At 43.9% G+C, this 15,482-nt stretch overlaps 1 protein-coding gene across 2 annotated transcripts in view; it reads left to right on the top strand.

Annotated features, from left to right (window-relative positions):
* Nucleotides 1-290: 290 nt before the first annotated feature.
* SLIT2 (slit guidance ligand 2) overlaps nt 291-15,482 on the top strand; it is a 343,459-nt gene continuing 328,267 nt past the window's right edge. For both annotated transcript variants that reach the window (XM_079795128.1, XM_079795127.1), the window contains exons 1-3: nt 291-2,311; nt 5,841-5,912; nt 7,106-7,177. In XM_079795128.1, the coding sequence (XP_079651254.1) occupies nt 2,133-2,311; nt 5,841-5,912; nt 7,106-7,177 (323 nt within the window). In that variant the 5' untranslated portion in view covers nt 291-2,132. The remainder of the gene's footprint in view (nt 2,312-5,840; nt 5,913-7,105; nt 7,178-15,482) is intronic.

Raw genomic sequence — 15,482 nt, 5'->3', positions numbered from 1 at the left:
CTCTGGGGACCTGGACCTGGGGGCGGGGGCGCCCGGGAACCTGGTTCCCCCCGGAAAACTTTGCTGCGCGTGGGAGCGAGGGCTCTAGTCGTGGTGCCTGGGAACGCGCCACCCGCCAGCCTCCCCCGCCCGGCGCTCGGCCGTGGCCCTACCTCTGGGGCGAGGTGCGGGCTCCCTGCGCGCAGCCAGGGGGCGGGGCCGGCGGCGCGGGGCGGGGCCGAGGGTGGGGGCTCGGCTGGGTATATAAGGCCGGTGGCGCCGGTTTAACTTCTGACTTGGGGTTATTTATTTGGGGCGCGCACGAGCCGCAAGGGCTGCTGGAGGTGGTGGTGGTGCTGGCGGCGGCCGCCGAGGCTGCCACAGACGGTGATTTAAAAAAAAAAAAAAGGCAGCAGTGAGTGATGGGAGCATCGTGGCTCCCGGGCGCAGGCTGGAGCTGCGGAGTTTTCGGGGCGCGGCAGGAGCGCTGAGAGAAAGGGGAGCAGCGTCCGGGACCCAGCAGCCGCTCCGGAGGCGCCTGCCGGCTTTTTGTTGGGCCGCGCTCAGCGCCAGGCAGCCCAAGTGAGCCGCTCCGGGCACCACCGCACTCCACCTTCCCGCAGCCGGAGCCGACTGGACTGCCGCGTCCATCCTATTGTTCAGACACTTGCCAGGAGCTCCCGAGTCAGCGGAGCCACCGAGTCCTCGCTCCTGGTCGCCGCCTTCCCTCGCCCCCCACTTCCCAACCCAGAGAAGGACGAGCCGAAGCAGCCGGGAGAGGAGAAGGGGCTGGAAGGAGACGGGGCTGCCCCGGACGGGACTGCGGCCGCCGAGTCAGGTGCAGCGCCAGGAGCCGGGCGTCGCGACGGCGGCGGCAGGAGGACTCCCCCCGTGGCCGCGGCGGACGGGATTCTGAGCCTGGGAAAAGTTCCTGACTTGGAGGAGGAGGACCCACTTGTGGGCGGCCGTCGAGGGGCGGAGGGGGGGGGCTGCACGCTCTGGTTTCTTCCACCTTTTGCCATCAGGTGTCTGCTGTGAGCTGCGCGGTATCCGGGAGGCGACAGGGGCTGGCACAGGCGCGCACGCGGGACTGCCATTCAGCTGCCTCCTGGGCGCCCACCGGCCAACTGCCACCACGCCACCCGCCCAGGACACCCCCGCAGGACCGAGGACGCGGACACCTCCACCTGGGCCTTTCCACTCCTTCGGGCTGGCCCGCCAGCAGTCCTCGTAGGAGCTCACCTTGGCCTCTTGGATTTCCCCTGCCAGGGTCGTGACTAGTGGATATCACCGCCGGCTGCGGCGGCCCCATTGCCCTTTTGTCTTTTCTGTTTGACCTCAGGGCAGGCCCAAGTGCAAAGCACCGCCTAGGACGCCAGGCGGGAGGCGGGATTGCGGAGGCATCCTTCCGCGAAGTGCATGTGTATTTGCAAACCGCCCTGAACGTTGGCTGTGGGGAGACGGTGAGGACTAGTCCTTGCTGCCGGGGAGCCGCGGGTCCGGGGAAGCCGTGGGAGTGAGCCGCTCCCCGCGCCCGCGGGCTGTGCGCCTCCCCGTGCGCCCCAGCGCGCCATGCCCGGTCGCCCTGCACGCACGGCTCCTGGCCCACGGGGCGCCTGCGCCTTCTAGCTTCAGAGAGCCCACTTTCATCAAGGACAGCGTTCCCATTGAGCCTCCCTCTTCTGCCTCTTAGCCTCCCCGCTGGAATCGGATTTGCAAGAGAAGGTGGTGGAATCCGAGCAGGCCCGTTCCCCGCGCCCCTGGCGCTTGCCTCTTCGCTGCTATTGAGAGCCCGGTTCTTTACCACCAAGTTGGCCTTTGCGACTCGTGATCTCCCCCCCGGCTTCTCTGGGGTCTTCGAACAGCCTCAGCCAGACCAATTCATCTCCAGGACCTAAAGTTGTCCAAGGAGCGCCCGCCCTGTCGGAGTAGGGCGGAGGGGAGGTGGGAGGCGTGTACCTGTAAGCTCTTCTACCTTGAATATTAGAACTGTTACTTGCATCACATTTCGTGCACATTTACCCGGACACTCTGGGTTGCTAGCTCTGCACCAGACCCTGGGCCTCAGCCCCAGCGCGTTTGGCGCGCCCAGCCGCTTGCAGTCAAGAAACCACCGGCACTGGCGAGCGAGGCGGCGGCGGCGGCGGGGGAAGATGCGCGGCGGCGGCTGGCAGACGCTGTCCCTGGCGCTGGGCTTGGTGCTGGCGATCCTAAACGAGGTGGCGTCTCAAGCGTGTCCGGCGCAGTGCTCCTGCTCGGGCAGCACCGTGGACTGTCACGGATTGGCGCTGCGAGGCGTGCCCAGGAACATCCCCCGCAACACCGAGAGGCTGTGAGTATGGGCTCCTCTCCGCCCCCCTCCCCGGCCCCAGCCGGGTCCTGCGCCTCCAGCGTGGAGACTGGAAGGACCCAGCGGCATGGTCCGGTCCCTGTGCCTGGGGCAGCCCTCACTAGCTCTTCTGCAGGCGCGTCCTGAGGTTGGAGTCTTTGGGGGGGGGGGGGGGCGAAGGACAGGGGGGCGCTGCCCAAGGAGGGGCCACTGCCCAACGAGGGGCGGGACTGTTGGCAGCTGCACTGGGTCCCTTCTCCCCCCTCTTGTCCTGACACACGCGGTCCTGTGCGGTCCAGTTCTCTGGCCTGGGGCGGCGAGGAGATAGATGGAGGACAAGTAATCGCGGAGGCTCGGGGCAGGGAAGACGGGACCTCGCTCCCCAGACTCAGTCGACAGAGTCACCTTGCTTTGCCAAGACTCGCGGGGCAGTTTCCAGGCCGAGTCCCCACTCTGGTCGCCGCGGGGTGGCGCAGGGACTGGCGGGGGGCGGGGGGGGGGGGGACTCAAAAGAAGAAACCTCCACTCCCTGGCTTTGTGTAGCCCTCCTCGGTCCGCGGGGAGGGGAGAAGGGGTCTTGAGGCGTCTGGATCCACCCCAAGAGTCATGGAGGCAAGGATGCCCCGGGAAGCTGTGGCCAAGCGCGACTCCCCGTACTGTTTCCCGCCCCCCCCCCCCCCCCCACTTCTCTGGGGAATAGCAGGCTGTGGCGGGCCCTAAGGACCTGTCCCAGAGGCGACTGCAGGAGCAGCGGTCCACTCCCCATCCTTGGGCGAAGTTAGGTCTGCCTCTCCAACCAGCCCCAGCCCAGACAGGTCTGACTGTTCAGTGACTTTGCAGCCCTTGGCTGCCCCCTCCAGCCCTTTCTGCGGGGCCACAGTGCTCCCGTCCACCTTTCTGGCAGTTTCTGTGTCCCTTCCTCCGGCAGCAGCTCCCGGGCCTTCCCCTCTTCGCGCTCCACTGCCCGCAGACATCCCCGCCTCCCTGTCTCTGCGAGTCTCTAATGAAGAAGTAATCGCGGTGCCGGTGTTGGTGCTGATGGCCGGCCCACGCGCTCCTTGCGGGGCACTTCTTGAGTTCAGGGAAGTGGAGCCTGGAGGCCTTTCTCTTTGTGATCACACTGGGCAGTGCTGGGCGCTGCCCAAGCTCCCTGGGCGCACTCCACTCGCCATTGCGCGTGGGCCCGGTGGTCAGGGTGGGTGCGGGACGAGGACAGCCAGGGCCAGGGCTCCCGACTTAGCTTCCAGGCCTCTGCGCCCCAGGATCTGAGGGTTGCATGCTGCAGAGAGGACTTGCTCCAATCTGCACGTCTCCACTAGCGGGGCCCTCACTCAGCACTTAAGCCACATTGAACTTATCAAACCCACTTGCCTGGCCCATCGTTGAAAGGCCAGCGTTGAGCCCTTGATTCTTTGCAAATGGCTCCCCCATCCCAGCCTCACTCCTTCCCTCAGCGCTGGGCAAGTTGGGGCCTTATTAAGGGGTGTCTTATTAAAATGTGACCCACCACGTTTGTCCAGGGTTGGGAGTAGGGGGTTGTATTGTGTCAACTAGTCAGTGAAGACCCCAATAATTGTAGGAACAACTTGATGGCACTTTGCTCAGCTTGGAGAAGGGGCTGGGGAGAAAGCGATGCAGAGTTCTGTTTCAGCACTTGGCATGTCGTGCTATTCAGAACAGTTTTAAGTTTAAGCATTAACATGTCTTACTCAACAAAAAAGGGACAGAATAGCAAGTGAGTTTCAGGTCTTTGGGGGGAAAAAATCCCTAGGAGGAATCTATAGAGTTTTCAGAAAATAGTTTACTCAGTGATGGCTTATACAGTTCTATCATTGCCTCATTAAATAGAGATTTCAAACACAATCTTATACAGTCAAGGTAAGAGAAAGCTTACTTCCGTGAAGGAGAACGTTCAAACCACAGCAAAGCCTGGTTTTACTTGACATGATTGGAACCAGGGCAAGTTTAGATCTTGACCTAAGATGCCAGGGGAGTTGTGTGACTCTTGAAGGAAACTTGGTGCTGAAATCTGAGCAAAAAAATCAGGGCCTGAATACTGTTTGCATTATTGCCCCAGCTAGTAGTTTTCACTTTACAGCCACAGGGAGGATGGGGGGTGGGGCTGGGGGGGGGGCTCCCTAAGCTGCAAGTGAAGAGTTTAGTTTTCATACAAACAGAATTGTTGGAAGGTAAATGCCTTTAAATGCAAGTCTTTGAAGTACAGGTCTTTTGATGGCACTTTCTTCTTTGCCTTAGGAAGTTTAGCCACCCTGCCACCTCAGGAGAGAATTTGGGATATTTAAAATTTCTTCTAGAGCAGTATTAGAATATTGTTCATTTAACTTTTTGAAGGAAACTTTTTTTGGGATGTGCCTAACAATAATAACAGAATTCATGCGAAGTTAATATACCTATCCTTAGACAAACAAAAGTTGAGTAATCTTGATTGTAGGTCCTTGATTTTTATCACTCTGAATATTTCTTGCCACTCCCTTCTGTCCTGCAAAGTTTCTATTGAGAAATCAGCTGACAGTCTTATGGGAGCTCCTGTGTAGGTAACTAACTGCTTTTCTCTCGCTGCTTTTAAGATTCTTTGTCTTTAACCTTTTGCATTTTAATTATGATGTGCCTTGGTGTGGGCCTCTTTGGGTTCATCTTGTTTGGGCCTCTCTGCACTTCCTGGATTTGTATGTCTGTTTCCTTCACCAGGTTAGGGAAGCTATCATTTAGAATAGAAGAACTTATAAATAGATTCCCAGACAAGAAAAAGCTAAAGGAGTTCATCACCACCAAGCTACTATTACATGAAATGTTAAAAGGTCCTCTTTAAGAAGAAGGAAAAAAAATATTAAAAATACGAACAATAAAACGGCTGTAGACACATATCTATCAACAATTGAATCTAAAAAACAAAATAAGTGAGCAAGCAGAACAGAAACAGGCTGATAGATACAGATAACATTTTGATGGTGGCCAGTTGAGAGGGGGCTTGGGGAGTGGATGACAAGAGGTGAAGGGATTAAGAAGTACAACTGGGTTATATGAGGCTGTAAGGCATAGCAGAATCAATAATATTCTAATAACTGTATATGGTGTCAGGTGGGTGTAAGATTTACCAGAATGATCACATAGTAAGTTAAACAATGTCTAATCACTGGGGCATACACCTGAAACTACTGTAACACTGAATGTCGGTGTTAAAAATAAAAAATGATTAAAAAATCAAAAACAAAAACAAAGAAACAAAAGTTGAAAGCACTCCTATACATGCACAGAAGAGTACTTCTTGTGACAAGATAATCCATTTTCATGTCTCATGCCAGCACGTAGGGACTCTGTAAACTTGTTGATAATCATTTTAAAAAAAAATCCTACAAAGGTTACCCCTTTATCTCTTTTACTTTGTAAACAACTTTAGTCATTGGAACTGATCTTTAACTTCAAGTTCTTATTTAGCTTATGTTTTTATTTTTTAACTAGCTATTGATAGAAATAAAGTGGAACTTTCATTTTCTCTTTTGTTTTCTCTCAGGGATTTGAATGGAAATAACATCACACGGATTACCAAAATGGATTTTGCCGGTCTTAGACATCTGAGAGTTCTGTAAGTATGTTCTTCTGTGTTTTGAATAATTTTCTTTATTTTTTTAAGCTTGCATATTTTGAATTGTTACTGGTCTCAGTAGTAAAAACTGTCCCAATAACAAAAACATAAACATTTCAAAGGTCTTGGTTTTCTTTTTTTTTCTTTTTTTAGTTTATCACTGTACTACAACTTTTATCAAATCGTAGGCTTTTATTTTAAGATTGGATGCAGGCCATAGAAACAGTACTGTAGAAATGGCCTCAAGTGTTTGCAATGCCATACCCTAAGTGCCTTAGACATATAAAAATGTAGAATACTTACTTTCACAATATGAATAAGTAATGTGAGACATTTGATGCACTTTTAGGATTTCAGATTCACTAGAAATAATATAAGTGGGTCTGCATTTTTATTACTAATATAGAAATGTTGAGCCTTTTCTATCAGGCAACACACATGTAATTTCTAAAATTAAAATCAAACAATCCAGCTTTCTACAGAATATATGATGGGAAATGTTTTTTGTTTTTGTTTTTTATGAAAGTACACTGGTCATATTTATAATTCTCATATTTTATATCTCTATAGCTTTTATAAAATGGTTGTAATTGAATTACTTCTTTAATTAGTGAGTTAAATTAGTTCTGAGTGAAACATCATTTGAGGTTCAATATAATGTAAAATTCTTTCCCCCTGAGGTTTGTAAATATTTCCATTACAGTGAACATATACTTGGATCATTGTGTGTTCAGTGTTCTTTTAAAAGACACACTTGACCATTATTAATGCATCCAATTTCTGATGCATATCCATAAGTTAACTGAACTATGTGTATAATGAATTATTACATATTTATTCTCTTAGTTAAGACCTCAGTTGAAAGTCAGTTTACCGAAAAACATCCATCAGAGCTGTAGTGCCATGGGTTGTTTTCCAGAAAATACTATATTTTAAGGTGCAGAGTTTTGACCAGTGAATTTCATGTCACTGTTAGGATTTTTTCCTGAAAGTTTTGGGATGTGGATGATATTTCTCCTCCCCGACTTCTCTCAAATATATCATCATTAAATTTGATATTGAATCTCAAACCAGAGCAAGATTTAACTTTATAAAGGGAAAGAAAAAGAGGTTGCACATTTCACTTGCTGAATTGAAACTTATTCTGATGGCGAGGGCTAACATTAAGACTCCTGCTATATTTTGCATTTCAGTCAGCTTATGGAGAATAAGATCAGCACCATTGAAAGAGGAGCATTTCAGGATCTTAAAGAACTGGAGAGACTGTAAGTATTTTCAATTCCAAACTTATGACGACATAACTGTGTTTTGAAAAATACTTGAATTTCAAAGTCTTGCCTTTAATTTCATGTCTTAGCCTTTGAAAGTTTATAGAAACAAGAGGTTGAATAAGTGGCTTTCAGACTCATTTAAAAAAAGACTTTTTTGTGTGTGTGCATAAATAGGACTAATCTGAAATAAAGCTAAAAACACAGACTTACTTTCCTGAAACATTTACTTCCTTGATAACCACTGCTTCGGTACTTCGAGATGTACATGGTTTTCTTATTGTTCATCTAGTTTGTTTTATTTGCTTATATAGGAAGAAAGGTGGTCATTTTATTTGCATTTATGGTGCATTATGGAAAAGAAAAGTTTTGCTAATAGTATTTTCATTTCCATGCTGTTTCTTTGTGTGTCATCAGTGATACTTGAAGAATTATTTTAAATTCTTAATGATAAAGATTTGCGTTGTGATATTTAACACAGTGAATGTTGTTACTTACTTCTATTCACAATTGTATTTCATCATTTTATATTAACTTTCTAAGTTTTTCTGTTGGAAAAATCATTTAAAGATTAACAGATATGGAAGTAAGAATTATGTCTTCCAAGAGTGGTTATTTTAACATGGTTCTTTTTTTTTTTTCCAAAAAGGGAAATGGAATTCAGATTTTAAAATACATATATTTTTTTCAGACACAAAATTTTAAGGATTGGTATATATTACATGAGTACCATTATTATTATATTATATCTACAGTGTGTATCTACAAAGGACAAAACATCTGTCTGTAATAATTAGGATCAATTACACACTTTGTAATTTGATGTATGAATTCCATGTCTCATATGTCTTGATAATTCAAGTTTAGTATATTTGCATTTTAAGGGCAAATATAGCTCTTTTAAAAGTAGCAAGGATTATTTTAATGTTTCCACGCCTGCTTTAATAGGTACTTTAGGTAAAAATAAAATGCTTATTTAAAATAATGAAATATGAAGTTAATTTTAGGCATTGTACATTCACATTCACTGGACCTAAGGGCAAAAGTTAATTCTGTGTAATTGTCTCTAAATAGAAAAACGCTTGTCAACTTCTAAGATATGCATAAATATATAGGATACATGTTTATCACCTCAAGTACATTAAACACAGAGATGCCTAATTTCTTTTACTATAAACTTTTTATTATAAAATTTTATCCATGGTGAATCTTACAATATAGGGAATATTATTCTGGAGTTAAAAGTAAGTTTAAAATCACTACTTTGAGGTGGTTTGGGGGAGAGGAATAAAAATAAGGCAAACATTTGTTTAAATTCATGACAAAGTCCGTAAGTTCATAACCTATTCTTCATATATAAAAATACTCTGAAAATATTTATTCTTTGATTTCCATCATAGGCTTTTATGAATAGCTAATACCTAGTAAGTACCTTGTAAAGGTATTTTTAATTCATTCATTTAAAAAGAAGTTCTGATATAATTTTAATGTTTAGTAAGTTGAATACATAATTTTAAATTATCATTTAAACATTAACAGTTTTTTCATGAATAACTTGACTTAACTAGTTACCACATGGAAAACTTTATGTTTGATTCTTAAACAACTTTCAAATTATTGCGGGAAACTTGATGGCTTTTCATGGAGTTTCTATTTAGGTTGTATAGTAAACGTTTTCAGAAATATTATAACCTATCAAACTTTTAGAAACATTACAACATATCAAACTTTCTCATTATTTTTCAAGCCACTCCAGGGTATCATTTAATCTTTCATCTTGAATAAATTAACTTTTCTTAAAAATTATTAACCAGATGCCGTATGATCTGAAATTTGATTAGAGTTGTAAGTAGGTACTAGTTTTTGACTTTGACTTCCCCTGGGAATGTCGCTTCATCGCGGAACAATTTTCTGTTCTACTAAGATGTGATCAGATGTTGCAGAGTGGGAGGAAGATTTGTAATTCTGAATGAAAACTAATATATATGCAGGACTTCTTTAAATCACCCAGCTGTTGGCCGAGAGCAAATATTTCATATTTGTGAGGAAAAGCTGAGAAAATTCCTTTTGTTTACAACTGCCAAGTCCATCTGATGGAAGCACATTGTTATCTGACAGCCAATTCATCTCCTTGGGACTCAGGAATTCAAAACCATTTCTTAGGAACATTGTGGATACACTTTTCAAATATTTATTTCTAAAAATACATTAAATGCAGAGGCAGTTTTGTTTAAGAATGCATGCATTCCAGTTATTGTGCAGCAAACTATTTTAAACTTTTTTAGTATATTATATTAAAAAGTAAAAATAAATAAAAGCTATCCAGGGAGTTCTATAATAAAATTTCTATGGCCTGTGGTATATATCCTTATTTTAGTTGGTGGTATCATTAACATCACAGAAATTGCCTTTTTTTTTTTTAAAGCTCCAAGAGACAATGTAAGAGAAAGGAAATAATCAATGAGTTAACTTTTAACTAATTATATGTTGTATGAGCTTACATGTTTTTTAGCAATTTAGATGTGAAGTTTAATTGAAAGTCCAGATTATGAAAAGGTGTATAATTGCAGATTTATGTTGTAAATGCCATTCATACAATATTTATAGTAACTTAATTTTCATTCTTGTGAGAAAAAAAATAAATAAAATTAATTTTATTTGTATGCAATTTATGGTTTTAAGTGATTTTTTTTCATTTTAAAATGGTAAAATCAAAGCAATTCCAAATGATGTTTGTGAGTATTTTAAAACTATAAGCTTTTTTTCCATTTTATTTCATGTTTATAGAGTTTTATATCTACAGAGAGAAGACAAATCTGAAAACAGAAAATAATATTTGTGCCTTCTTAGAAATTCAACTTTTAAACTATAGGAAACAGGGTCATGTTGTTAAGTTGAAATAAATTTTATCATAGAATGAGCAAGTCATTATTTGTAAGTCAAAGCATTATCGTTAGAAGAGAGGGATTTTTTTCCCACCTAAAAGAATCAATGACATGTAAGGTTATTAGTGAAAATCTCAAGTAGATAGATATTAAAATCTACCCCCTCCCTCTCTCTTCTCACTTCTTTCTGTTGTGTAGAAAACAACATCAGCTGGTATGATCATCATCAGAATATGCTTATGAATCATTGTAAAAGAGATAAATTTTAATCAGCCTTACACAACATGAGCACACATTACTTCGGTATAGACAGTTTCTTACTGTTCTCCCAGAGCTGATGTGGGCAGCGGCACCTTTTCATGGATGCTCTGTGCTGCCAGTAGTACCTGCACATCTGGGAGGAAAATGAAGCCTCGAGAATGTGCCCCAGGTAGATTCTATTAGCAGGTCTTATTGCTTCATCAAAATGTTCAAATGAAATCCAGTGCACTTACATGACTAGTTACTAATTAAGTGCAATGGAAATTAATTAAGGAAAACAAACTACAAATAAGCTACAGTAAAGAACTGAAACTTTTAGGAAATATACTTTTTTAAAAAAAATACTTACAGAAGATACCTGCATGTATCTGCAATAAAGTCTACATGCAGAACTGCCAATGCTAGGTATTTCTTGGCTGGTGCATAATGTCTTAGAGGGTCAAAACAATCACTTTGGGACCCAGGACTTTGGTGTGCTGGGCTAAAGATTTGTTGTTCACTTACAATTTATGGGATTATGCTAGTCATCAAAGTTGTAGTTTAGGCTTTTTAATGAGACCCAGGCCACTTCCGTGTTTCCCTAGTGGGATTCATCTGCTTTTGCAAGTTTCTTAGTAACACAAATGCAAGAGTGTGAAAAGGTCCTTGAAAAATTTTAAAGTTGTCAAAAAATATTAGGACATTTTATCCCACTTACAATGAAATGCTTAAATGCAAAATAAAATACTTACAGGCCTAGATTATGTTATTGACAACCAATCACATACCATAGAAAACCTTGAACATTGGGCTTTTCATTAACTTGACCCTCAGTTTATACCCTCACAATAAGGAAATTGCAGGAATGAAGAAGGCAAGGGCTAGAACTGCTCTTCTTTTCCTACCAGTACTGTGTGAACGTGTGCTTTTACAATCAGGATTGCTTTAAACTCTCCAAGTTTTCGACTCTTTGGATGCGAATTGCAATTTTCCTACTAACTTGGTCACGAGTCCTGAAAATATGATAGTAAAGCCATCTAAGGAATCCTGGAAAATAAACCTGTTCCCTTACAATTTTAAAGTTTCTACCAGGATGATATAAATGTACTCATCTTAATTTACAAATGTCTAAATCCCGGGTTAGCAGAGCCTAAATATGCCTCAACACTACACTGTCCTGAAAGGATACCTCAAAGGCACATGGATTGTTATTTTTTAAGGTGGCGCTGCATTAGTTTTTCTGCATGCACACACCGTTTATATGTAAGCCTGTGGCAGCCAGTGTGAGGCTGAGGAGGCTGAGGTTTTGTCACAGGTCATTACACATGAGTTCAGGTAGAGAAAAAGCTGAGGAGCAGGTCTGAAGGAGAGCACCCCTTACCCCTTGTTCACCAGGGAGGGGTAGGGAGTCCCTCTTCGGACTAATCCTCCAGTTTATGGGCAACACAGAACACATTCCTTTTCTTAACGTGAGGGCAGACTCACATGCTAATGTCCTTGGAAGAGAACGCAAGCTCATCTCAGAAGAATTGTTCTCTGGCAACTTTACACTCGAGTTTAAAAGCAGTGCAGTGATTTTCTTGGGAAAGGCTCTTTGAAGAACATATCAAACCTTAGTGACTGGGGCAGAGTATGTACACTGCATCAAATAAAAATGTTCAAGGATAGAGTAGATCGCTTCATCTGTGATAACGATGAAATGTCAATTCGCACCTGTATGTAAGTGGTATTGAACTCTTTCACATGACATTTACGGACCAGGGTGTCATAAGGCTTTACTGCCCGAGCAGTGTTAGAAGTGTAGCCGAACACTGAGCCCATCTGACCGTGTTTCTCATGCACCGTTTTTATGGGCCTTGACGTTGAGCGGCGGTGAGAAGGCCTGTTTGCTCTTCGGGAGCCGTGTTATAAATGCTGAAGCCGCGGGCTGTGTATTTTTCCCACATCTGTTTGGGGCTCATCCTTTGTGACAGTGTTTGCTGCATGCTGTGTCTTTTATACCGCTCCCGAAACGAGTTGTTTACTTTGCACTGTTACAATGTATGTGTGGAAGCAGTGAAGGTCAAATATTTTACATTGAATTGTCTTTCATTCCTGTTGGATACCTTTCTGCTTGAAGTATGCCTTCTAGACTGAATTTCCCAATTTTACATGGAGTGAGAGGCTTGCCTGCATAGACTTCACATGGCGCTCGCTCTCTCTCTCTCTCTCTCTCTCTCTCTCTCTCTCTCTCTTTCCCCCAGAGCAAATTTTTACTGCTGGTCGGGAAGGAATATTGGTCAGAATGAGAGTGTGGGAACAACAGGGCAGGTTTGGTATTAATAAAACTGGAACATTGCTTTAAGATAATATTTGCAAAAAAAAGTATGTGATTATCCGCTTTTCAGGGTCCATCCACTCTGGTCAGTGGGTGTTCCCCAGCCATGAGCTACTGCCTAGGTTCTGCTGAGGCATCTGGCCTTTCTATCCGCAGTTGCCTGGTGTCCTATGGAACGTGTCAAATCCTCATTGGTTGTACTGTTGACTGTGATTTTTAAGCCGATACAAACTCTTCTCCCTCCTTTTAAAATCAGAAAGAATAGATAGGAGTAACATCGGAAACCCTTGGTTTCAATTCCACTGTGAGATCTTGATCAAATTGCTTTATCTTTGAAAACTTTAGTTTCCTTACCTTTAGGACAGAGATGATTATTACATCTCATAACAGTGTGGTACGTGATTTAAGTAAGATAATGTACATAGTTTTACAACGTGCTCAGCACTTTAACGGTTATGTGTTTCTTTATGTATTTCAGAATTTCCTAATTTTTTCCAAAGCTCAGTTTAAGAATTATTTTATAGTACAAATCTAATAAAAAGGAAATATAATGAATTTGACTTTTGAATATTCATATTAACTATCGTTTTCGTTCTGACTCTTTTATCATATGGCATATGATTAGAAGAGATGTGAAGAAAGTACAAAAACCCCTTCAAGTTTCATTTTAGAGTATTTCTTATAATCCCTCTGAATATGCAGAGAAATACCAAGGACTAAGGGGAGTGAAGAGGAAGCAACATTTTTACAAATAACTTTTGATCTCTCTACCATCTATCCTACCTAATAAGATAGTAATATGCAAATTGACCGCACCTTTGCTATGCCCAAGCCACACCCACCAGCCAAAGCCACGCCCACCAGCCAATCAGGGCGAGTATGCAAATTACCCAACAAAGATGGCGGTTAATTTGCATACGCTGAGGGAGGGAGGAGTGAAGACTGAAGACAACTTAGAAGGAAGAGGGAGGAAAAGCGGAAAGCAAGGTGGCTGCCAGAGGGAAAGCCGGGGTGGGGAGGGGCGGAGCAGGGCGGGCGGCAGTGGCGCGTGGGTGCAGGCGCGGAGGCCAACGGTGGCAGCAGCGGCAGCGCACGCGGCCGCAGTGGCCGCTTGCAGGATTCTTCCTGCAAATGGGCTACTAGTATATATATAAAAGCCTAAGCGACCGGCCAACTGGCTGGTAGATATGACCTGCACTGATCACCAGGGGGCAGATGCTCAATGCAGGAGCTGCCCAGATGATCAACACAGGAGCTGCCCCCTGGTGGTCAGTGCGCTCCCACAGCTGGAGCGCCAGATGCTGGGCTGATGGCTGGTGAGCGCAGCTGTGGCAGCACCAGCCTCTCCCTTGGACAGTCCCCCTGCAAGCCTGAGCAGCTTCGTGCTGTGTGGGATCCACATGGACAGCGGGCTGGAGCCCAACGACCTGGTGGGTAAGGCTGGGCTGTGCCAACACGGAGGTCCACTGATCCCCGCAGGCCAGGCAGGCAGAGGGACCCCACCGTACACCAGGCCTCTAGTGAAATATAAAAGATGAAATGATCAATATCATTGGTGAAATATACATTGTTGTATATTATTCATCTAATAGTAGCTAAATGTTAAAAATCTTTGCTTTAAAAAATGTGAAGATTTTGAAAAGACCAGCGAAAATTTAACTGAGAAGAAGGCATTTATATATGTGAAATAGGAGACTGTAAATGATAGACGCTCTAAGGCAGCATTTATCAAATACTTGTTACAGACCAGGCACGCTGCTAAAACACCTTACGTTTACAATTACGGGTAAATATGAGGCATACGTTTTTCACTGGCTTTGGTAAAACTGTTTTCACTTCACATTTTGAATTGGGGTGAAGGTGGCGAATCCTGATTGAATCGAGGTGCACATTGAAACAATAAGAGACTGTAACCTCTATCAGTGGGCAAATCGCAGGAGCAGCAGACAGACAATGTGAAACAATGCTTGTCAATAATGCTCAGGCTGCCCTTCAAATCGAGGTTGTGAAGAATCAGCATTTCAGAGGACAGCTGTTTTGTGTGATGCAGACAGATCATTCACCCCACTGAAGGGCACACCCGAAAACAGCCCACAGCACAGAGAAAACAGTTATTGGGAGCCCTCTCATTTTTGTCTTATGGAAAAGTGTCTTAGAGACTCATTGTACACCTTTCTGAAGCCATGAATTCCCATCCGGAGGATTCTCAATCAGCCCAGAGATCTTGTGGACAGATTCCATCCGGCTGGTACTGACACAAGAGCTGGATGTCACTAAATCTGTGTCACCTCTCCTTGGATACAATTGAGTATCGTTGCTCGGAACAATAGGTAACTGACCCACCTCGTCTGCTCATGGAGCTAATGTATGCTGGCTCCTAGAAATCCTCCTCAGAGATACCCTTAATTCCCTGCGTGCTGTCTTCCTGTTCGGGGACTGTCGGGCTTTAACTTCTTTAACTCATTTACATTACAGTTATTATATGACACCTGCATCTTCAAGCCGCTAGGAAGTCTTCTGTGGCATTAGAAGAAGCTAGGTTACTTTTACTCCAGCTCTTTTTAGAAGTAGTTATGCACCTTAATAGTCTTTCAAGTAATTTTGGATTTTTTAAGTATCCTCTTCAATTTAAGGATTTAATTTCTTGTCATTGCACCAGAATTTCTGATTATAATTTTTTTCTTGATTGATGATTATGGAATAGTGTCACTTTTTATTTTAATGTTTGTGTTTCCACTTATTCTTAGTATTGATGAAAGAAAGAATAGAAGAACAGGAACCAGAAGTGTTTTAATATTCTTTTAAAGGAGAAAGCATAGTCATATTGCTTTTCTATGCCTGTTACAACATCACTTATCTG

Source organism: Cnephaeus nilssonii (genome assembly GCF_951640355.1).
Source record: "Cnephaeus nilssonii genome assembly, chromosome: 1".
Classification (NCBI taxonomy): Eukaryota; Metazoa; Chordata; class Mammalia; order Chiroptera; family Vespertilionidae; genus Cnephaeus; species Cnephaeus nilssonii.
Note: the sequence above shows the minus strand (reverse complement) of the source record. Positions and strands in the feature narration are given on the sequence as shown.